Source organism: Scyliorhinus canicula, chromosome 7 (genome assembly GCF_902713615.1).
Source record: "Scyliorhinus canicula chromosome 7, sScyCan1.1, whole genome shotgun sequence".
Taxonomy (NCBI): domain Eukaryota; kingdom Metazoa; phylum Chordata; class Chondrichthyes; order Carcharhiniformes; family Scyliorhinidae; genus Scyliorhinus; species Scyliorhinus canicula.
In genome coordinates this window covers 73,505,092-73,530,514 of record NC_052152.1, presented here as the reverse complement: position 1 = coordinate 73,530,514, position 25,423 = coordinate 73,505,092, and the positions used below count along the sequence as shown (strand labels likewise).

Here is a 25,423-nt window from a genome sequence, read left to right as displayed (position 1 = left end):
TGATGGCACTAACTGTCCCAGTTCCCATGGTTTCTGTTCTCTTTCAAATTCACAAACTGGCATAGGTATCTGCACCTGCTCATTGAGATGCACATCGTCTGTGAAAGGGAAGCTGGTGAAGATGAAATTGCGTTGTAGGCTCTTCTCAGTTTCTTGGAACTATCTGTAGGTTTTTGTAAAATTCTCTCACCCTTTTATTCAGGGATACCTCACTTAGATTCTCCATTACATGTGGTGAAAATGAAATTAGGATCTAAATCCCCAAAGGAATCCCATAGAAGTTGCAAACCAAGCTTGTTGACTTTTTAGCTTTAAGGGTACGATGTGGCAGCCATTACAGAGACATGGCTGCAATCTGGGCATGTTAACTAACTAATCCAGGTCATAATGATCATATGAAAGGAGGAATAGCAATATTGAAGATAGGAAGAATTACATCAGTAACAAAGAAATATTTAATACAATGACTCAAACAGTGGAAGCACGATAGGTAGTTGTGGACTGCAAAATGACTGGTGGGAGTTGTCTACAGTCCTCTTGAAAGTGGCGAGACAATGAAGGACCGCATAAATACAGGAAGCAAGGAAACATAGAACAAAAAACGCATGGTTATATTGGGACATTTTAATTTTCACAAACTGGGTGAAGTAGAAAAGCTCAAGTGATAAAGGCAATGAATTTTAGAATGCATTTGGGACAATTCCCTAGAACAATATATATTCGAACTGGCAAAGCAATTGGTCATACTGGATTTACTGATGCGTTATGAACCAGAATTAGTTCTCAATCGGACGGTAGAGGAACAACTTGGGAATAATAACCGTAATGTGATTGAATTTTATATTTGATTTGTGAAGAAGGGAAAGTCACTAACCAAGACTTTTAAGTATAAGTAAAGCAGCCTCAAAGGAATGAGAAGTATATTGAATGCAGTAAGCAGGAATGAACTGTTAAACCTCAAGAAAAACAATGGGTATTATTCAAAGAATATTTCAGATGGTACTTTTAGAATAAGCACTGGTTTTGTAAAGGCACCACTTTAAAACATAGGAAGGAATTTTCACAAACCCGCACCCCCCCGGCATATTTGATGGATATCACGGTGGGAGAATATGGCGGGAGGGATATAAATGAGTTTCATATCGATGTGCATTTACAGTGGTATTTTTCGCTGGTGCCCACCATGGCGTGTCAGAAAACCTTCCAGAAGGACCTAATTTTCATTCTGTGAATGGGATGCAGATGAAGGACCGATGCTCACTCCACACCAGATTGTCGGCAATGCTAGCGGAGAAACACACTGGCATGAAACACATTTGTACACCGTGGTGTGCAGATGTCGGGACTCGTATGAACAATGTCTGGTGCTGCCTCTGGAGTTAGGGATAGAGGCCGCCCGCAATCCTAGTACACCACCGCAGTGGATCGGGGGAGCATCTACAAGTGGATCTTCCAGATTAGGGGCAGGATTCTCCACCGGCCACGTCGGTATTTGCAGTGGAGAATCGGGCAATCGGGATCAGCGCCGGGCGTCGGCGGGTGCTGATCCAAACGCGATGTGCCGGAATCACGCTCGAGTGATTGGAATGCACGTAGTGCTTAGAATGCACTTACCTCTCTGTTATGTGGTGAATGTTTATAGACATTGAGGTTTCACCACTTCAGAGTCACTGATAAATGAAGGGACATGAATGAATCAAGGCTGCAGCTGGTTTGTAGAAGCTGTCAATCCAAGCCCACTACTAGAATCTTATGAATTGCTTGCAGCTAATGGATCTGCATGCTTGAAACACAGCTGTTCTCCTTTGAGGAATGGAGATATGGAGCTTCTAGGTAAGTGTCACAGCTGTAATTTATTTCACTGCCCTTGTCTGGACTGCCCTCCAGCTTGCAGAAGGGGTATTGTTCGTGGGGGAGGTCACTGTGGGGTGGAAGGGGGGGGTGAGATCCCTTTAGTTAGGGGGTCGCTGGGGGGTCTCTCTATTGCAAATGTACTGGGGGGTTCTTCCTATTGCAGTGGTCCCGGGAGTGGGGTCTCATTTGTTAGGTGGTCACTGGCCGGGGGCGGGGTGCAGTCGGGTCACCCCATACTTGGAGGAAGAGTGTGGCACTTGGCGGGGGTCGGGGGGTTTCGGGGGTGATTTGTGGCCTGGGGGATGAAGATCGTGGGCGGCTGTGAGATTTTGCTATTGGGCTGCACGCTCAAAATAGCAGCCCGATAGCAGCAGGATTTCCTCAGTAATTACTTGTATTCCACGCCATGCATGAATTTGCATGGCAAGGGATATGGAATTGCATTTCGATTTGCTCTCCCAAGGGATTGTAAAATGGGTGCAACTCTCCTCTGCAGGAGAACGTAGTATCCCAAATCGTGAATCCACCCCTAGGTGCCCTGGAGGGCCCCACCCTCTGTCCTCTGAGTGCTCCCGTAAATCTATCTCTGTTCTGAGGAAGTCCAACTTTCTTTTTTAGTGGGTCAGTGATATTGGTGCCTTTTCAATATGGCACCTGTCATAATATACACACAAGTATATGATGGTGCAGAGACAGACATTGATTGACACAGGATGACCAATGAACACACAGAACACAGCAGCCAATCACAAGACAGGACACGGCCACTATAAAGCCAGAGGGCCCTAGTTTTCCGCTCTCTTGGGATCCAGCTTCAGAGACAGTCGGAGCCTGTGAGCAACAACTAGAACATCCACCATGTGGTAGTAAGATAGTCTGATCAGGTTAGCCTCAGGTCTCCAGTCAACTCAGCATAGTGTCAACGCACAGTTAAAGTATGTTTAATAGTTTTTTAAAAAATAATTTTTATTGGAATTTTTTACAGAAAATATAACAACAAACAATAAAAAGCAACAATAAAACACCATAATAACTGTAACACCCCCAAGACCGTATCAACGCATGTATCACCCCCCCCCCCCAAACCCAGTAAACAACAAGAGAACTTAAAAATAAATTAAAATTAAATAAGGAAACATAGTCAAGTTCTGCTCCCCCCCGGGTTGCTGCTGCTGCTGACCCAGTACCCTATCGCTGAGCCAGAAAGTCGAGGAACGGCTGCCACCGCCTAAAGAACCCTTGTACCGATCCTCTCAGGGCGAATTTGACCTTCTCTAGCTTAATAAAACCCGCCATGTCATTGATCCAGGTCTCCACGCTTGGGGGCCTCGCATCCTTCCACTGTAGCAAGATCCTCCGCCGGGCTACTAGGAACGCAAAGGCCAGCACACTGGCCTCTTTCGCCTTCTGCACTCCCGGCTCCACCCCAACCCCAAAAATTGCGAGTCCCCAGCCTGGCTTGACCCTGGATCCTACCACCCTTGCCACCCCCTTCCAGAACTTCTCCAGTGCCGGGCATGCCCAGAACATATGGGCATGGTTCGCTGGACTCCCCGAACACCTGACACACCTGTCTTCGCCCCCAAAGAACCTACTCATCCTAGACCCGGACATGTGGGCCCGGTGCAGCACCTTGAATTGGATGAGGCTAAGCCGCGCACATGAGGAGGAAGAGTTAACCCTCTCCAGGGCATCAGCCCATGTCCCATCTTTGATCTGTTCCCGCAGTTCCCCCTCCCACTTAGCTTTCAGCTCCTCTACTGACGCTTCCTCCACCTCCTGCATAACCTTGTAGATATCAGATATCTTCCCCTCCCCGACCCAGACCCCCGAAAGCACCCTGTCACTCACAGCCCTCGCGGGAAGCGAAGGGCATCCCTCCACCTGCTGCCTAGCAAACGCCTTTATCTGCAGATACCTGAACATGTTCCCCGGGGGGAGCTCAAATTTCTCCTCCAACTCCCCCAGGCTCGCAAACCTCCCATCAATGAACAGGTCCCTCAGCTGTCTGATGCCCGCTCTGTGCCAACCCTGGAACCCCCCATCAATATTCCCCGGGACAAACCGATAGTTCCCCCTTAGCGGAGCCTCCATCAAGCCCCCCACTTCCCCCATGTCGCCTCCACTGCCCCCAAATCTTGAGGGTAGCCGCCACCACCACCGGACTCGTGGTATACCTCGTAGGAGGGAGCGGCCACGGCGCCGTTATCAGGGCCCTCAGGCTTGTATCTCCACAGGACGCCGTCTCCATCCGTTTCCATGCTGCCCCCTTCCCCTCCATCACCCACTTGTGCACCATCGACACATTGGCCGCCCAATAATACCCCGAGAGATTGGGTAACGCCAGCCCCCCCAACATCTCTACCCCGCTCCAAGAAGACCCTCTTCACCCTCGGGGTCCCATGCGCCCAAATAAAGCTCATAATGCTGCTAGTCACCCTCCTAAAAAAGGCCCTAGGGATAAAGATGGACAAACACTGAAAGAGGAACAAGAACCTCGGGAGAACCATCATTTTGACGGACTGCACTCTACCCGCCAGCGACAGCGGCACCATGTCCCACCTTCTGAATTCCTCCTCCATCTGCTCCACAAGCCTGGTAAAATTAAGCTTATGGAGAGTCCCCCAACTCCTGGCCACCTGCACCCCCAGGTATCTGAAACTCTTCACTGCCCTCTTAAACGGGAGCCTCCCAATTCCCTCCTCCTGATCACCCGGGTGTACTGCAAATACCTCACTCTTGCCTAGATTTAACTTATAGCCCGAGAAGCTCCCAAACTCAGCCAACAGCTCCATCACCCCCGGCATTCCCCCCTCTGGGTCTGCCACATACAACAGCAGGTCGTCTGCATACAGCGATACTCTATGTTCTTCCCCACTCCGCACCAGGCCCCTCCACCTCCCCGACTCCCTCAGCGCCAAGGCCAAAGGTTCTATCTCCAGTGCAAAAAGCAAGGGGGACAGGGGGCACCCCTGCCTGGTCCCACGGTAGAGCCTGAAGTACTCTGATCTCCTTCCATTGGTAACTACACTCGCCATCGGGGCCTCATAAAGGAACCTCACCCATTTGATGAACCCCTCCCCGAATCCGAACCGCTCCAGCACCTCCCACAGGTACCCCCACTCAACTCTATCAAACGCCTTCTCTGCATCCAGCGCCACCACTATCTCCGCCTCCCCCTCCACCGCCGGCATCATAATCACATTTAACAATCTCCGCACATTCGTGTTGAGCTGCCTTCCCTTGCCAAATCCTGTCTGATCCTCGTGTATCACCCCTGGCACACAGTCCTCTATCCTGGTGGCCAGGATCTTCGCCAGCAACTTAGCATTAACATTGAGGAGCGAGATTGGCCTGTATGATCCACACTGCAAGGGGTCCTTATCCCGCTTCAGAATCAGAGAGATCAGTGCCCGCGACATCGTCGGGGGCAAAAACCCCCCCTCCCATGCCTCATTGAAGGCTCGCACCAACACGGGGCCCACCAGATCCGCATACTTTTTATAAAATTCCACCGGGAACCCATCCGGCCCCGGCGCCTTATCTGACTGCATTTGACCAATCCCCCTGACTAGCTCCCCCCCCCCCCCCCCCCCCCCCCCACCCACCTCCGGTGGCTCCGACCGGTACAGTTCCTCGTAGAAGTCCCTAAAGACCCCGTTCACCTCTGCCCCCTTCTGCACCACATTCCCACCCTTGTCCGTCACTCCACCAATTTCCCTAGCTGCATCTCGCCTACGGAGCTGATGCGCCAACATCCTGCTCGCCTTCTCCCCATACTCATATACCGCGCCTTGCGCCCTCCTCCACTGTGCCTCCGCCTTTCTGGTGGTCAACAAGTCGAACTTGGCCTGTAAACTACGCCGTTCCCCCAGCAACCCCTCCTCCGGTGCCTCCGCGTACCTCCTATCCACATCCAGGAGCTCCCCCACCAGTCTCTCCCTCTCCCTCCTCTCCCTCCGGGCCCGGATGGAAATCAGCTCCCCCCGGATCACTGCTTTCAGAGCCTCTCAGACCATCCTCACCCGGACCTCCCCCGTGTTGTTGGTCTCAAGATACCCCTCAATACTTCCCCGGACCCTCCTACACACCTCATCAGCCAGCATCCCCACATCCAGGTGCCACAGCGGGCGCTGGTCCCGCGCCTCCCCCATCTCCAGATCGATCCAGTGCGGAGCATGGTCTGAAATTGCTATGGCCGAATACTCGGCATCCTGCACCTTCGGGATCAATCCCCTGCTCAGGACGAAAAAATCTATTCGGGAGTAAACCCTATGGAGTATTCCCAAAGGAATACTCCCGCGCCCTCGGCCTCCCAAACCTCCAGGGATCCACCCCTCCCATCTGGTCCATAAACCCCCTCAGCACCTTGGCCGCCGCCGGTCTCCTACCCGTCCTTGAACTGGACCGGTCCAGTGGGGGATCCAGCACTGTGTTAAAGTCTCCCCCCATGATCAGGCCCCCTGCCTCCAGGTCCGGAATGCGGCCCAACATGCGCCTCATAAAGCCAGCATCATCCCAGTTCGGGGCATATACATTAACCAGCACCACCTTCTCTCCCTGCAGCTTACCCTTCACCATAATATATCTGCCCTCCTTGTCCGACACCACCTCAGACGCCTTGAACGCCACCCTCTTCCCCACCAGAATCGCCACCCCCCGGTTCTTCGTGTCTAATCCTGAGTGGAAAACCTGCCCCACCCACCCCTTCCTCAGACGAACCTGGTCCGCCACCTTCAAGTGGGTCTCCTGGAGCAGAGCCACGTCCGCCTTCAGATGGGAAAATACACTAGTTCTCTTAACTGGCCCATTCAGCCCCCTCACGTTCCAGGTAATCAGCCGCATCAGAGGGCACCCCGCCCCCCCCCCTCCCCCGCCGACTAGCCATAGCTCATCGACTGCTCGCCCCAGGCCAGCACACCCCGCCCGACCCGTTCCCCATGACGAATCCGCCTCTCCTCTACCCCCCTGGCCCACACCAGCTCCTTCTTGGCCATTCCAGCAGCAACCCGGTATCCCCCCCCCCCCAGGCTAGGACCCCTCCTAGCCGCGACGCACCCTCCATGGTACTTCCGTGAGTCAGCTGACTTCTGCTGACCCCGGCAACTCCCGCCAAAACCCGGCCCCTCCCGACATGGGGTCATCCCCCCTCCTGCCACACCTCCTTGGCACCGCTTCAGCGTGGGAAAAAACCAGTAGAGGCCACGCCCCCACCGCCATCTCCACTACCCCCCCCCCCCCCCCCCAACGTCCCGCAGCGCGGGAAACCAGAGGAAAGTCCGCACTTTCACACTGCCCCACCCCACCCTTCTGATGCAGCTCCCCAAATTCCAGCTCCACCCAATCTCCCAGCCCCGTACAGAAGAGAAAATAAAAAAACAAAACACAAACCCCCAACATTCCCCACATAACCCAAGACCATACCCAACAGACCCACCCGGAAACAGAGCAAAAACCCAGCATAAATAACACATGTCAAAGTTACAAAAACAGCAACAGCAAAAACAGCAACGACCATAGACCATCGGACCCCGCAGCCCCCAGACCCTAGTTCGAGTCCAGCTTCTCCGCGTGTACAAAGGCCCACGCCTCCTCCGGGGACTCGAAGTAGTGGTGCCGGTCCTTGTATGTCACCAACAATCGCGCAGACTGCAGCATTCCAAATTTGACCTGCTTGGCATGCAGCACCGCCTTCGTCCGGTTAAACCCGGCCAGCCGCTTAGCCACCTCCGCACTCCAGTCCTGGTAGATTCGCACTACCGAATTCTCCCACTTGCTGCTCCTCTCTTTCTTGGCCCAGCGCAGCACACACTCCCGGTCGTTGAATCGATGGAACCGCACCAGCACCGCCCGCGGGGGTTCATTTGTCTTGGGCCTCCTGGCCAGCACTCTGTGGGCTTCCTCAAGCTCCAGGGGCAAATGGAAGGACCCCGCTCCCATCAACGAGCTCAGCATCGTGGTCACATAAGACTGAAGATCCGACCCCTCCAGCCCCTCCGCCAGGCCCAGGATCCTCGAATTCTTTTGCCTCGTGCGAACGTCCAGCTCCTCCAAGCGGTCTTGCCACTTTTTGTGAAGTGCCTCGTGCAACTCCACTTTCCCCACGAGGACCACGGCCTCCTCCTCCCACTCAGCGGCCTGCTGCTGCAACTCCCGAATGGCCACCCCCTGGGCCGTCTGGGTCTCGAGCAGCTTGTTGGTAGTCGCATTCAGGGAATCCAGCAACTCAGCCTTCAGCTCCGCAAAACAGCGCAAAAGAGCAGCTTGCTGCTCCTGCGCCCACTTCCACCAGTCCTCGGGTGCTCTGCTGGCCGCCATTTTGTCCTCCTTCCCCTGCTTTTCCTGGGGAGCTGCTGCAGCCTTTTCCTTTGCCCCACTCCGGGTAAGCACCATAAATTTCGGGGAATGTTCCTCCAAACACCTTCCCCCACCGGGAATCGTCGAAACAGCGCCGTTTGGGGCCCTAAGTTAGGCCCGAAAGTCCTTTAAAAGCGGGAGCTGCCGAACGTGCGGCTTAGCTCCGCATCGCCGCAACCGGAAGTCAGTATGTTTAATAGTTAAGAGTTCAATAAAATAGAGTTGAATTTCTCCAAGTGTTGGAAGCCTGTCTCTCTCACTGCTATGGTAAACGCAGTCCTCGCAGACCCAGCATACCCAACACATCAGCACCCAGACATGATGGCAGATTATGTGCCATCTAGGCCTGCCCCGCCACTGAATACCATGTGAAACATTTGGTGAATAACTAATGAGGTAAAGACCAGAGGATTTGCCATGTTTTCTCACCAGCGGCCGCAGTGGGGAAACCCCTGCTACAGCACTTTGTCTCCAGTTGGGAGAATTCAGCTCATAATGTCAGGTTCCAAATGTATGCTGTGGTAATTCTCACCTCTACTTCACCTCCAGCTGTCTCTCTCACTCTGTGTTGTCAGACTATTGCCTTTGGTTCCTGCCACACAACCCAATCTCTAATCACCATTACTATCCCATTGTGGCTGTTGTGTCAGGCCAACCCAGTCTGTTCACAACTCTTGTATCCCATTTGACCCTGAGCCGAGTTTCTGACTCCACATCCCCACCATCACAAAGTCCCCATCGACTTTCATAATGTTGCACATTTCCATCTCTGCCTGGGCTGCAGCTGAAACCATCATCCGCCTTTTGTTATCTACAGACTTGACTATTTCAATGCCCTCACAGCCAGCCTCTTATCTTCCACCCTTCATGAAATTAAACTCTTCCACAATTTGCTGCCCTTATCCTAACTCTCACTAATCCCATTTACTCATCATTCTTGTGCTCACAGACCTGTGACTCAGTCCACCAGCACCACAAATTTAAAATTCTCATCTTTGTGTTCGATTCCTTTCATGTCTCACCTATCCCTGTCAGTCCTCTGGAGCACCTTGGGATGTTTAATTTTGTTAGCTTGTCATGCTCTGCAAAAGGCTGATAGCGCTGAGCAGGCCCTCCTCTCATGGCAGCTTGTTGCTGGCGGGGAGCCATTGCTGGTTGCATCTCTAAAGATTATTCCTAGGCCACATGGTTCTGGTTTCTGTGTTCCAATGGTATGGAGTTCTGAGGGGTTGAGCCAGAGTTCTGATATGTGTTGCTGAATAGGGAGACGGCAGTATCAGTCAGGTCAACTCCAGTGATCACAAGTCTTCACGGTGGAAGATACCAGTGGGATGCCAGAGCTCCAGGAGAACCAGGGGGCAGAGATGAGTGCAGTGAACATTAGTAAGGAGAAGGTTCTGGAGAAACTGAAAGGTCTGAAGGTGGATAAGTCACCGAGACCGGACGGACTACAGCCCAGGGTCCTAAAAGAGATAGCTGAGGAAATTGTGGAGGCATTGGTGATGATCTTTCAGGAATCACTGGAGGCAGGAAGGGTCCCAGAGGACTGGAAAGTGGCTAATGTAACACCACTGTTTAAGAAGGGAGGGAGGCAGAAGACAGGAAATTATAGGCCGGTTAGCCTGACTTCGGTCATTGGTAAGATTTTAGAGTCCATTATTAAAGATGAGATCGCGAAGTACTTAGAAGTGCATGGTAAAATAGGACTGAGTCAGCACAGCTTTGTCAAAGGGAGGTCATGTCTGACAAATCTGTTCGAGTTATTTGAGAAGGTAACAAGGAAGCTAGACAAAGGAGAACCAGTGGACGTGATTTATTTAGATTTCCAGAAGGCTTTGACAGGATGTCACATAGGAAACTGTTAAATAAGTTAAAAGCCCATGGTGTTAATGGTAAGATCCTGGCATGGATAGAGGTTTGGCTGACTGGCAGAAGGCGGAGAGTGGGGATAAAGGTGTCTTTTTCTGAATGGCAGCCAGTGACTAGTGGTGTGCCTCGGGGGTCTGTGCTGGGACCACAACTTTTCACAATATACATTAATGATCTGGAAGAAGGAAATGAAGGCACTGTGGCTAAGTTTGCAGAATATACAATGAACTGCAGAGGGACAGGTAGCATTGAGAAAGCAAAGGGGCTGCAGAAGGATTTGGACAAGCTAGGAGAGTAGGCAATGAAGTGGCAAATGAAACTGTGGAGAGGTGTGAGGGTATGCACTTTGGAAGGAGGAATTTAGGCATAGACTATTTTCTAAATGGTGAAATGCTTAGGAAATCAGAAGTACAAAGGGACTTGGGAGTCCTTGTTCACGATTCCCAAGGTTAATGTGCAGGTTCAGTCGGCAGTTAATAAGGCAAACACAATGTTAGCATTTATGTCAAGAGGGCTAGAATACAAGACCAGGGATGTACTTCTGAGGCTGTATAAGGCTCTGGTCAGACCCCATTTGGAGTATTTTGAGCAGTTTTGGGCCCCGTATCTTAAGGAAAGATGTGCTGGCCTTGGAAAGGGTCCAGAGGAGGTTCACAAGAATGATCCCTGGATTGAAGAACTTGTTGTATGAGGAACGGTTGAGGACTCGGGGTCTGTACTCGTTGGAATTTAGAAGGATGAGTGGGGATCTTATTGAAACTTACAGGATACTGCGAGGCCTGGATAGAGTGGATGTGGAGAGGATGTTTCCACTTGTAGGGAAAACTAGAACCAGAGGACACAATCTCAGACTAAAGGGACGATCCTTAAAAAGGAGATGAGGAGGAATTTCTTCAGCCAGAGGGTAATGAATCTGTGGAACACTTTGCCGTAGAAGGCTGTGGAGGCCAATTCATTGAGTGTCTTTAAGACAGAGACAGATAGGTTCTTGATTAATAAAGGGATCAGGGGTTATGGGGAGAAGGCAGGAGAATGAGGATGAGAAAATATCAGCCATGATTGAATAGCGGAGCAGAATCGAAGGGCCCAATGGCCTAATTCTGCTCCTATGTCTTATGCCACTTGGTTCTGTACCTGTCTCATTGATCAGTGGAATGGCTAATCTAACAGTAGCTATCGGAGCCTCAATCAAGTGGTTCTCAAACTTTTTACCACTTGGATCTCATCTTGAGGCTTCAAAATTGCTGTGACCCCTTAAAGAGAGACCTGGGGGTAGGGCGACGGTCCTAGGAAAGCAGTGGGTGGGTGGGGAAGGATGTTGGGGAACATATGTGATCCAATCTTTGGTGGGGGGGGGCAGTTTTTAATCTTCACATTGTTCAGAATCTACCTTTTCAGTGACCTTGTAGCAGGAATCAGGCCTCACACGTCAGATACTTAGGCATGCCCACCGTGTAGAAACAAAGCAAGACTTTCAAGGGGACTCGCAGATGTTAACATTGTCAGAGCTCCACGGCAACCATTGCTGCTGCAGAGCTTGCAACTTCAGAATCTCGGCTTGTGACCTGGGAAGACCTGCCTTAAAGTTATTAGAACCCACCTTCAACATTTACTCTCTCCAAACCGACAGTGTCAACCTTTTTCAAGATGCACTGAAGCAACACACCAAGGCTAAGATTTTCTCCCAGAGCCCTACAACAATAAATTGCTTCCTTTGCTCACGTTCAGGTCTACCTGTGAATATTTTCACTCAATATTTCACTACTGCTTCCCTCTTTAGCCGGTACCACACTGACCAGCTTTATTTATACAGCTGCACTCCTAAAGATTGCACTCCCTTGTTCCCCCCACTCCCCCATTCCCCGCCCCAATTTCCCAAAGAACATGGGATAACAAATTGTCCCCACACAATAGGATCTGGGCAGGTAGCGGTCTTTGCTGCGCACACAGGGCAAGATTCCGGCCGCACCCGCCTGCCGACCGGAAATTCCCGCCCGAGGTCAACGGAACTTTACAGGGTCTGCTTCCCGGCTGTGGTGATCTTGTGGTGGGTGGGGAAGAAGAATCCAGCCCATGGTAAAATGAAAAGATTATATTTTCTTGCACAAATCATAAAAAGATTGTTGCCAATAATTTCTGCTAAGATACACTGTTAATATGCATATTTATCATGATTATTCCAAGGGTTGCAGATGTTTGCATCCTGCCATGGTTTTTTTCTTTGCATTACATTTGTGTTCTAATAATAACACTGCACTGAAGTTACTGTGAAAATCCCCTAGTCGCCCCATTCCGACGCCTGTTCGGATACACAGAGGGAGAATTCAGAATGTCCAATTCGCCTAACAAGCACGTCTTTTAGGACTTGTGGAAGGAAACCGGAGCACCCGGAGGAAACCCACGCAGACACGGGGGAGCGTGCAGACTCCGCACAGTCAGAACAAAGCTGGGTATCAAATCTGGGACCCTGGCACTGTGAAGCAACGGTGCTAACCACTGTGCTACTCTGACATAACCAGTGATATTTTGGCAACAAAAAACTTCTGTATTAGAATACAGCATTTTTATGGTGTAACATGACCTTTGGGAAAATGTTGGATTCTATCCATAATTCGGGTACTTTTTCTGATTTCTAATTCTTTATACCTTTATGTTTGTGCAGGAATGAAGCAGTGCACTAGAGGGTGCTCTTGCGACATGTTTACCTCTGTAACTTTGACTTTGTGATATATTCTGCGACTGCCATGTTATACTGAAAACAAAGAATAATTCAGTGTAAAATTCTAGGCAATAGAATAAAATCAAGTAGAGTGCACAAGATCCTTTCTGGCCCCATTGAGCCATGGGGAAATCGAGAACAAGGGGACAAAATCTTAAAATTAGAGATAGGTCGTTCAGAAGTGAAAACAGGAAGTACCTTTGTTTTTAGAGTAAGGGTGCTGGAAATTTGGAAAAAGAAGCTGCATACAAGGGCATTTAGAGAATTCAAGGCTGCGGTAAGTGGATAGATTTGTGTTAGGTCAGGGTAACGAGTATTTGAAATAAAGTCAGGAAAATGGATTTGAGGTGCAGTGATCTGATGAATGATAGAGCAATAAATTTATAATTTATTTTTGAATATGAAGTAGTAATTTGATTTTACTGCCTTTCGGAGTTTACTAAATGTTTTAAAACTAATTTGCCTCTAACTCCCAAAACACTAACATCTCTCTGGACTGCTCTTGTTCTTGCAAGCGTTGCATTCATCATGTCTCCAGCTCTTTGTCTAAGTAAGCCCACCTGCTGTTTTAAGAGGTTAATAGCTGGAAAGGTAAGATCATCAGTCACATGATCTCCAACCCTTTGACAGTAATGGACTCCAGGATTGCTCCAATTGTACTTATCCCAATTTCTGCAGTTAAATTTTAATTCCTGAAACCACACGCTGCCTGTAAAGTATATTCTTAAACACATGAACCGTGAGTTAGATATTCACACAGTATGCTCAGCGGTTCACAAATACGCTCAATTCTGAATGGGGATTGGAAGTGTTCCATCAGGAGGTGTAGCTGATACTGCAGATGGCATGTTGTGCAATTATTTTGTTGCAGGAATGTAACTGTTACTATTTAGTTAAAGGTGTTGAATCTATTGACAGAGGCACACTGTCCCACTGCAGTGCCATTTGTATTATAAAGTTGTCAATGCTGTTGTCGGTGCAATGAAGCACATCCACACGGATTCAGTGTTAGATCTCTGAATGTGTCGATAGACAGCTGGGAGTCCAATTAAACGTGAAAGGAAGAATTTGTGGTGTCCAAATTGGACAGCTTGTCAATGCAATAGAAAATAAACATCGGGGAAGTATTGATGTCCTGCCACTAAATCTTACCAGCATTTTATGTAATGCCTCATATCATAGGGTCACAAGATAGAAATGGGATGACAGCTTTTTGACTGAATGTAGCTCATCCATCCAGAGAAAACCAGTCCTTCATCACAGCATCCATCGCAACAATTTTGCTGAGGGAAGGAAGGGCAGAAATTAAGGAGCCACTGTCACAATTTCCAAACTCTTAGCTTTGGGAGTGGGGCCAGAGGAACATAGGATTACAGGGAATGGTAATGCTGACAATTACAGGCCTGTCTGACGAACATTGATGGTCAAGAAGAATTTAGAGACACTAATCCGAGATAGAATTAATTGGCACATATAAAATTATAGGTTAATAAATGAAAGCCAGCCGGTTTATTACGGAAAACACATTTGACTAATTTGAGTTGAATTATTTGACAATAGAAGTAATAGAGAGGATGGATGGTGGTTGTGCAGTAGATGCTGTCTAAATGGACCTTCAAAATGCATTGAATAAAATATCTCACAATAGATTTGTCAGCAAAATTGTAGACCACAAAGAAAATAAGGGGATTTGGCCATGTGAATGTGAATTTCCTCAGGGACAAGAAAGCAAGTAGTAGTGAACAGTTGCTTTTCAGGCTGGAGGGATGTGGGCAGTGGTGTCTCCCAGGCGTTAATGTTCAGAACACTGCAGCTCTTGATATGCATTAATGACCTGCACTTCAAAATACAAGGCTTTGTTTATAATTTGTAGCTGGCACAAAACTTGGAAATACAGTAAACATTGAGGAGGCGAAAGACTTCAGGAGAACAAAGCTGTTAAAATGTACAGACATCGGACGCAGAGCAATGTGAAATGTTAATATTGCAGGGAAGAATGAGGAGAGGCAATATAAACTAAATGGTACAAGTTTAAAGAGGATGCCGTCCTGGATGTGTATGTATGCAAATTTGTGAAGGTGGCAGGACAAGTTGCGAAGGTTGGCAGCCTCCTTGGCTTTACAAACCAAGATATGTGGGAGTTTTCTCAGCCCTTTGGAGGAGGGTTTGTTCCCAATGTTTTCCTGCCTGGGATTGCTTCCCCAGAGCCAGGCTGTAGTGCGAATGGCAGTCTGCCTGGCAGCACTGGGAAGCCAATTAAAGCAGTTTAATATATTCCATAACTGCCTTTTCCTAGGACAGATGCCAGTTTGTCTGAGGCACACTCTTCCACCGATGTATCTGTGGCTCACCTCATCACAGGTGACGAGAGCACAGTGGCAGAATGCAGTTTCATGAAATGAATATGCAAAATTGCCTTTACACTCCATACAGTGCAGAAGGAGACCATTCAGCCCATTGAGTCTGCACAGACCCTCTGAAAGAGGGTACCTTACCGAGGCCCACTCCTCTGCCCTATCCCCACAACCCCCACCTAACTTGCATATCTTCGGACACTAAGGGGAAATTTTTAGCGTGGCTAATCCACCTAACCTGCATGACTTTGGACAGTGGGAGGAAACTGGAGCACCCAAGGGAAGCCCACGCAGACTCGGGGAGAACGTGCAAACTCCAGACAGTCAACCAAGGCTGGAATTGAACCTGGGTTCCTGGGCGCTGTGAGGCAGCAATTCTAACCCACTGTGCTGTGCACGGAATGGGCATATACAGGTCATTCAGCACTACCATGGGGAAATGCTTTCAAGTGGAATTGTTTCCTGGGTATTAGGATTCGGTGCCAGAATTAATAGCATGGTTCCATCTTGATGTTCCATACTTTATCTTCTGCGTTACTGCCCCGGAGTTCATCCTGGCAGCAGGGTTGGCATGCTTTCAGTAAAATGCAGCCCAGAGGGCAGGATTTTCTATTGTGGGTCAGGACCCTGATGTCGAGGTCAAATGTGAGACTCGCCCCTGTGTGGTGTCAGGATCATACACCGCACATCGATTTTGCCTTATCTAATAACCAGCGGGTGTGCTTTCTATCTAACGACGGCTTCCAAAAACCAGAGGATCAATAACTCTATTCCTTGGAAAGAACTACAGCTAAGGAAGATAGAGAAAGAGAGCAGTCCTGCATCTTGAAGGACCCTCTCGGCACTTTTAAAATAAAAAAAAAAGAGAGCCACAGCGGTCAGACTACCATTGTGGAGGGGGAACCACTCCAAAGGCAGTCTCTGGCTAATTTGTGAGGCGAGGGAGGGAGAGGGACCCCAAAGCCAACCTGGAGTGCTGCCTCTCACAGCAAACGCCTCCCCGCCCCCAGTCTGTCACTGGGAGGCAACACTCCCAAGACTCTGGTGGGCCTGCAGGCCAACTGGAATTTTTTAGTCAGTCTTTGATCGTTGATGATCCTTTTAATCGCCTCAGATGCCCATTTGCTACTTGGGCTGGGTATCCAGTCTCCAGGAAAATGATTTGGAGCCAGGATGATGCTGGCAAGCTCTCATACCGGCTGCCGATGCAAATTTGCATGCCCTAATCTGTGTTCAGTCCTTGGGGCCCCAACTATTTGCAATCTATATCAGCGACTTGGTTACAGGGAATGAAGGATCTACAGCCAAATTTGCAGATGACACTAAAATACATGGGGCAGTAAGTTGCAATGAGGATGTAAGAACCTTACAAATGGATATAGATAAGTTAGTGAGTGGGCCAAAATGTGGCAGATGGAGTTACACATGGAAAAGTGTGAGGTCATCCATTTTGGTCGGAAAAATGGAAAGCTAACTTGTATTCTAACTGGGGAGAGACTTCGGGGTGTTCCGGTGCAGAGGGATCTGGGTATCCTTGTGCATGTTGCAGAAAACTAGCATGCAGATACAGCAGGTAATAAAGAAAGCAAATGGAATGTTGGCATTTACAGCTAAAGGAATAGAGCAGTGTTTTTCAAACATTTTTTTCCCCGGGACCCACTGTTACCAGACCTTCGGGACCAATTCTGGTCAACATTCACGAGACATGCTGGCTGGCGTTCGCGACACACGCTGGCTGACCTTTGCGACACACCCTTATTGCTTACTTTTAATGCGGCAGGTGGGCCTGCTTGGTCCTCACGTTCTCTCGTGCTTCGTCATTCAATGTTACATTTCAGCTAAGGATTTCAGCTGAGGAATTAAGTTCTTGCTGCATGCTTTGAAAGAAATCAAGAGGTTTTTCCTCACACTCTCCATGCTTCGTCTTCAAATGCCTTTGAAGATTTGAGAGTTTTAAACTATCATTTGCCAGTAGTTCCATGCCTGTGGCCCGCATGGGCTTTACATCCTGAATTGCATTGGCACAATTAAAGCCATAACTCAAGAAATCATCTTTATCCTGCTTTGTTCCCGATTTCAGTTTCTTCTTAATTGTTTGTTCACCAGAGGCCCTGAAGCTTGGGATACAGCTCACACCAGCATTGCCTTGTCCTACTGTGGACTCTCCTGAGAATCTCTTTCCAGCAGATTCAGTTGCGAGACCCTGGTCTGTTTGTACCTCTGGCCCGATCTACATTATTACAAAATGACCCATCTTTAGTTCTTCACACAGTCCTGTTGCTTGCTTGCTCGCAGTGACAAAATCTCACCTCGATGATTTTGCGGCCAAAGCATTGACGTGCCGGACGCATGACGTTCTCTCTGCTGCTGCCTCTGGCAGAAAGACTCATCATTCGTATCTAAAGGGGCCGGTCACGGCAAGCATTCTTTTTTTTTACTTTGAAACTTTATTTCTAAGAAATTTTTCCAAATTTATGACTTTTTACTGCAAAATATTAAAACAACGTCAGTTGAGCATGTGCATCCTTACATTTACACAAACTTTGTTTCAAATATATTCCCATTTCTTTAGAAATTTAACCAATTTTAGAAAAAAGTACAATCTTGTTTTTACTTTAGAAACTAAGACTTTAGGGGAGATGAAGTAACTCGTCAAACACAGTGTCAGACTATTTCTTACTGGTTCCACTGTATTGCACTATCCAAACATCCAAGTAACCTTCTGCTCCATTCTCACCAAAAGCACTTACTTCCTGCTTTCCAGAGAGCATCGAGACAAAGTGATGACTGTAGGTTTCTTCCAGTGTTCACATATGTCAGTCCCCTTGACTGGCCTTGTTTAATCAGTATTCCGACAAACTTGGCCTGTCTTCCTCTCAATGTATCCAACCCAGTCACAGACCACTTCCTGACCAGTATTTACCATTGTGGGAGTGCAAACCGACGTTGTGCTGGCCGCTGAATGGATTGACCAAGTAGCCGTAGGTTGCACACTGCCGATCGGTGGCGGGGAACGAGCTGAGCAGCGCGCAAAGGATGAGCAATAGAGCAGAGCTCCATGCTGGGGCCACTGCTGTTAGCATCGCATCTACGTAGAAGCCTGTCAGCCGATTCTCTCTCCCCCCAACCGCTCTGTGCACGGTGATCAGCACACAGCCCAGCCTCGCGCCTCCCACCCCCTCAAACGCCAGTGACTGCTGGCATTCTTAAAAGTTGGTTGCGACAGTTGGGAACTTCTCCCCGCGATTGGAACGCCACAACCGACCGCTCCGTGACCCTCTCGACACCCACTGGGGTCGCGATCCGGAGTTTGAAAAACCCTGGAATAGAGGATAAAGGTAAGGAAGTGTTGTTGCAACTGCACAAGGCATTGGTGAGACCACACCTGGAGTATTATGCACACAGGTTTTGGTCCCCTCATTTTAGGAAAGATGTAGTGGCATTGGAGGCAGTTCAGAGGAGGTTCATTAGATCGATTCCGGTGATGATGGGTTTGGCCTATGAAGAGAGATTGAGCAGTTTAGGCTTATACTCTCTAGTTTATAAGAATGAGGGGAAATTGAGGTATATCAGATGATCAAAGGTATGGATAAAATAGACGTGGAGCGGATGCTTCCTCTTGTGGGCATTCTGTAACAAGAGGTCATAGTCTCAGGATAAGAGGGAGCAAATTTAAAACAAGATGAGGAGAAACTACTTCTCCCAATGGGTCATGAATCTGTGGAATTTGCTACCCCCGAGTGTGGTGGATGCTGGGACAGTGAGTAAATTTATGGAGGAGTTAGAAAGATTTTTAATTAGTAATGAGTTGAAGGGTTACAGAGAACGGTCAGGATGGTGGGGTTGAGACCATGATGAGATCAGCCATGATTGTATTGAATGGTGGAGCAGTCTCTAGAGGCTAAATTGTCTATTCCTGCTCCTAGTTCTTATGTTCCAAGAAAGAATTAGACAGAATCGTTCTATCTTCCAGCTCTTGGTCTGTAGGTAACAGCACCTCGAGCACAAATCTGGTGTTAATAAGGGGATCAGGAGTTATGGGGAGAAGGGGGATGAGGAACATATCAACCATGATCGAATGGCAGAGCTGACTTGATGGGCCGAATGGTGTAATTATTGTGGTCTTATGATTTATTGCTTGTTTCTGCCCCCAAACCGGGGCCAAATTTCTGGCATTGTTTTATTTGATGTAACATCCTGGATTTATCTTTCCTGTACTACTAGTTATTACCTTCAACACCTCTGTGAGATCGCTACTCAAACACCTCATTGAGAAGGAAGAGGGAGAGCATTAATGCAGAATAATATTTCATCCATAAGCATAAACAATCTTTTAAATTTGAGAATTTAATGCACAGTAATACCACGAATGATCCTAAAAGTTGTGTGCAAGTGCAGATCAAAGTGACAGTAGCTATCTGAGCAATAGCTTGTCTGAATTGGCGAAGGTTGCGGTAGATGTGAACTGTGCCACTCTTCCTGCAAAACAAACCCCCAGAATATTGTATTATTATTTAGTAGTACAGAACTTGGGGTCTAAATATGTTGCTGACATCAGACCCAGATGTAATTGGAGTACATTTCTGGAACTTGCCAATTATTGCGTGAAGAAGTGTACCTTTGATCATTCTGTTTGTTGAGTTGAGTGGTCAGACAGGAGTTTGTGGCTTTTTCCATTGAAATGATGAGGCGATAAATATAAGCATTTCCCCAGGCATTAAAAGGCCTGCCTGCATCTGTGCTCTCATTAGTTTCTCGGGGAGATGTGTTTTAATGATGCTCCAGCTGTGCTTTTCAGAGCTGATGTTTTGCAATCTTTTCTTTCAGTCCCACCCACTACCCCATTGTGTGGACTTCAAGGAGTTGTTGACACTGGAAATGATGTCACGCTGACTTGTAGATCTGAAGAAGCTACCCCCCCTCCGAAGTACTCCTGGGAAAAACTGGATTCATTTATTAAGCTACCACCAATGTCAGTACATGGTAATGTACACACTTGATTATCAGTATACCTGGTTCGATATTTTCTTTATCATTTTTATTGTTGCGAATTTGTGAACTGTAAAACAAAACTTGCTAATGGTCTTGTGGTTTTCTCAGACCGTGTGAACAATTTTGGGCTGGCATATCATAATTAAAACCCATAATTGTCTGATTATCCATTTCTATTAAAGGGATAACTCTTGACAGAAATAGGAAAGCTGGTTTTCTAAGTCAACATTTCAAGCTAGTGTTACCTTATTATTCCTGGCTTCTTGCAGTGCATCAATTAGATCAACAGTGATGATGAAGACTGTGCTTTCGATATAATAATCTTGTAATAGTTGCCTCATTTACATAAGACCCAGAAACTCTTTAACCAATGCAAAGTTTGTTCTCGAAACACAGCATGGAAAATATTGATAAAGATAAATGCAGCACATCAGTACAGCAATAGCATTAAACAGTGATTTTTTTTTGCAAATGGGAACAAGAGAAATGATAGAGATGAATAGGAAAGACATGACTGGGGGGGGGAGAAGAAGATCAGACAACATTAATCAAAGGAATAGTGAAATAGATTGGTGTAAAATGTCAGGAGATCATAGTGAATAGCGATGCTATTCTTAGGCAGGAATCACATAATGCAGCAGATATAGATTACAACATTGAGATAGTACGTTGGCATGGGACATCGTTGTTCACCTCTGCAGACCTCTCGATGCTTGCTGCTAAGGATAACAAATGAAGAGAATTTTTGCAGTCTAAGGTCCTTTCTGCAGTGGAAGCGAATTTGCAAGCAGAACATTTATATCCTGAATGAGTGCTGTCACCTCTGGCAGGTCTTTGTTCAATGTTTGGTGATCTTACATTTAAAAAAAATCAACATTTTTATGAAAACCGAATAATTCTGTGATTGTAGACGGAGCACCTAGAATTATGCCACCACTAGTGGAAGCTAAACATGAGGAATGTAGAAACATTAGCAAGTATGAAATGAGAAAAAGGTCATTTGGCACATTAAGCCCACTATTTGCAATGCATCATGCACAATTCACACTGTCATGGACTCATAACAACTTATTTAATCTCTTGAGGGGAACAAATATCCACAGGCAAAAGCACAAACATTAAACTGCTTGAAATTTCCATTGGAAGACAATCTGGTGAAATAGTGAGATATTAATCTAATGCATTACAATCTATATCATTCACCTGCCTGGTTGTATTTTATGACATTTTGTGGTGCCGGTAACCTGGAACCATAGTGCTGTACAGAATATTTGCCCTTCTGTGTTAGTGGTTATTCCAATTGGCTATTTGGCAACCAGATGTTGATCCCTTGCCTTTTCAAAGGACTTAATTTAAATCACGTTAAAGGAAATTGTTAGTGTAGGAAATAAAAGGCTTTATAGACCTGTGACGTTTTGATCATGATGCATTACACACGCAATGCAGCTGGGTTCAGTGAAGGCATAACATCGTTGTGATCCAAATCCTTGGGCTGAAAGTGTAACAAGTAATGTGAGAACTCGATGTAAAATTAGTAACCATTCAGAACTGCAAGGGTTAATGGAGGACAACCAGCCTGGACTTGGTAACGGCAATGGTGTTTGAAAAAAATGTAATAGATTTTTGATGAAGTTGCTCACTGGAAGTTAAAAAGAATGCAGTAAATAAAGAAAATATGGATTTTTTTTAGACCATGTTTCATAAGGTGTTTGACAAGAAGCTGGAGGCATGTGATATGCGAGTGAAAAGAAAAGATGGGAGCAAGTTCTTTCTGTAGCAGGCCCGTGCAATGCTTTGCCACAGGCGAGAGTTGAGGCAGAGAGAACTATTCATTAAGGAAACACAGGATAAATATTTAAGCAGAAGATTATGGGAATTGAGAATGGGGAACTCTGATTAGCTTTGCATTACTCTGGAAAAGAATAATAGCTGAGTGACCTCTTTCTGCAATGTGCACCTCTGATTCAATGGTTTCACGTGTTAATGCATTCAACTAATATTTCTTTGTCGGACTGCTGAATCAAGTTTGCTTTAAAATTATTAGTGCAGTGAAATTTCATCCACGAGGTTTAGCATGTTATAGTGCAAAGTGTGATTTCATTCCCATGTCAGCTTGTTAAATAACCCAAGTTGCATAATTACGTCTGTGATATTCCAATGCTGGTCATTTTTCAGCTGCTTTCAGTGAGGATTTATTGCATTTTTATTCACAAGGCAAAAATGAACTGGATGCCTAGGGTCTGATTAAGTACCAAGCCCCCCCCAATTCCTTGCAGATGGAGTTGGGGCTGGGACATATGCAATAAGGTAAGAGAATACAGTGAGGAAATCCTGTCGCCTACTCGCCCCCCTCAGAGACAGGGATAGGAATGTTTGTGCCTTTCTGGTGACGGCAGGAATGCGGGGGTGCCCAATTGGGAGGACCCTACATCAGGCATGAATGGGGCCACGGGAAGCCCGCCCTGTCTCTTGCTGTCAACCACCCTCTTTCCACTTACTTGTCTCCAGAGAGTCCATTGCTGATCTTCTGAGTAAGCCCCTGTGCAATACCAACAATGGCGACGGCTCCTGGTGACACTGTCAGTGCTGCAGAGTTGCTTCTGATTGGCCAGCAGCTCTTGGCAGGGGTGTGGGAGAGGGGTGTAGTTCTCTCCCATAGGGTCTTTAATTCCTTTATTTCAGTGGGAAGTCCGATGCAATCCAGGTATTTTGGAAAGGCAATGCGGGGTTCTCACTGGTTCGTCAACTGGGTAGGATCCATGTTACATGTTACACACTACCAGAAGGATGTGGATGTTTTGGTGAGGGTACAGAAGTGGTTTACTAGGATGTTGCCTGGTATGGAGGGCATTAGCTATGAGGAGAGGTTAGATAAACTCGGTCTGTTCTCACTGGTACGACGGAGGTTGAGAGGCGACCTGATAGAGATTGAGTGGCATGGACAGAGTGGATGCCCAGATGCTCTTTCCTAGCGTAGGAGAGTCGAGTACTAGTGCAAGGAAAAGTTTAGAAAAGATGTGTGAGGCAAGTTTTTTTTACACAGAGGGTGGTAAATATATGAAACGCGCTGCCTGGGAAGGTGGTGGGAACAGGTACGATAGCGGCATTTAAGATACATCTAGACAAATATATGGATAGGGTGGGAATGGAAGGATACGGACTCTGTATGTGCAGACGGTTTTAGTATAGGCATGTCCCAAAGTCTTGGAGGGCCGAAGGGCCTGTTCTTGGGCTGTATTGTTCTTTGCTCTTTGGCCAGGCACTGACTGACATTAGCCAGTCACAGAGGGTCATGACACTGTGTCAGAAGTACATGACCGATGGGGGACATGTGTCAGAGCCCTTTCTGTTAATTCCCTTATTTTCCCTTTTTTGATTTTTACTGGTATCATTTTGATCCATGGATGCTGAATGGGCATATATATTTACGTCAAGCAGGAGAGAGAATGAGGAATTCAAGAAGTTGCTACATAGTGCTAGTTTTTGAGCAGCAGAACCCAGACCCTATGGCACCGAGAGATGGGGAAGGACTTGGTTTGATTGGATGGCTGGTGGCCAATGAATTGACTGAAAAGCCATTCTGTCCGGTGACAGGTGGTGATTGAATTCTGCCTGAGTGGGATGCTTTGTGTGAGGTTGTGTGTGGGTGTAGAGGGTGGGGGCAAGTTAAACTTGGGGGTTGGGAATTAGGTGATAATTAACCTGTTATATTGACTGCATATTCAATTATAGTCATTGTTATTAATAAACTTAATTATGTTTATATTTACAAACCTGGTGACTGTAATTATTGGGCAGCTAAGCGAGAAAGTCTTCAGGTATTGTTCTAAGTATTATTGGCTAATTTAATTGTGTTGCGACTCCGGGTCAAGGGGGACTGAAATTGACCATGCACCATTGCTGAGGGTATCAAGACCATGGTTCAGACAAGAGCAGGCCTCCAGGGTTGGCAGGGTCAGGTGACAGTAAGGCCTTCGGAGCTCATCCTGGCATCTCCTCCATCCTATAAAGTAACTCCTGGGCCAACGTGCATCCTGAGGGAGGAATTGCTGGGACCCATCAGGTGCCTCCCACAGGGGAGACGCTGGAACACTTCACCTCTTCCGAATACCCTCGACACATTTGCTGGGCAATAGGCAGAACAGCAGACACGTCATCATCTGTGAGACCCAAAAGTAGGCCGAGCCCTTCCAGATTCAGGCCCTCCAGAGGACAGCCGACAAGGTCATCAAAGGGTGGGACAAGCAGCAGGCCACTTCCACTCCTGATTAGCTCTCTGGGGCAACATCGCGAAGGACTGGCAGAGCACGAAAGATGAGAAAAATTGGCATGGCTGTAGTCGATATTATATAGTCAGGGTGAAGGGGACACGCATTATTAAACACTTCTTTGCTTCACCAGTCTGATCTGCCTCTAGCCTCTATCCCATGGGTGGGAAGAATCAGCTGGGTATTGGGCAGTGGCCAGGTTGTGGGTCGGGGGCACTCAGGACATCTCCGACACATGAATGTCCCATATGCATACACCCTTATTCAAAAATGGAAGTCCAAGGTAGCTGCAGTGTGAGACTGCCTAATGCGACAGCATCTTTAGTGAATAAGTGCGGTCTGTTTACCTTCTACCATCAACCCTCCCCTCCAACACCTTGGGGCCCATGAGAAGGAGTTCCTATCGCACAAGCAGGAGTCACCGGAGTGGACAGTGGTATGTTATCTTAAAAGGCAGGAGTCAGACTTTAGCATCAGAGCTCTTCTCACAGCTAGTCATCATCATCCTCCGTCCCACAGACAAGACTGGCTGATCCTGCCAACTAAGGCCCAACACCCTGTTGTTTTTTTGAATTTATTTACGGGATGTGTGCCTCGCTGGTTGGGCCACATTCCTAGTTGCCCTTCATATGGTAGTGGTGAGTTGCCTTCTTGAACCGCTGCAGTTCTTGGGATGCTGAGATGACCCTCTGAGTGGGAAGGGGAAATTGTGGGCATGGGAATAAGGGAAAGGCTAAGGGGCAGGTAATGGGTAAAAGGCTGAGAGAGAGGGCAGGGGTAAAAGGCTACAGAGGAGGGAAGATGAAGGGCAGAGGTGTCCAGGGCAGAGGAGCTGCCTCTGTTTTGACCTCCTGATCGGTAAATCAGGAGGTAATCGGGTTGTCCCTGGTGCAATGGCCCTGGGTCACCCGCTCAGTGGCCTGCCATGTCAGCTGCAGGTCCTCGCTTGGCTCCTCCTGGACACCATCTCTATCTTCCACTTTCAGACCTGTCATTCCTCCCCCTCCTGC

At 47.6% G+C, this 25,423-nt stretch overlaps 1 protein-coding gene across 2 annotated transcripts in view; it reads left to right on the top strand.

Moving 5' to 3' along the window:
* The window catches only part of igsf11 (immunoglobulin superfamily member 11), a 261,451-nt gene that overhangs the window by 209,499 nt on the left and 26,529 nt on the right, over window positions 1-25,423 (top strand). For both annotated transcript variants that reach the window (XM_038802223.1, XM_038802224.1), the window contains exon 4: window positions 19,981-20,136. In XM_038802223.1, coding sequence (XP_038658151.1) covers window positions 19,981-20,136 — 156 coding nt within the window. The remainder of the gene's footprint in view (window positions 1-19,980; window positions 20,137-25,423) is intronic.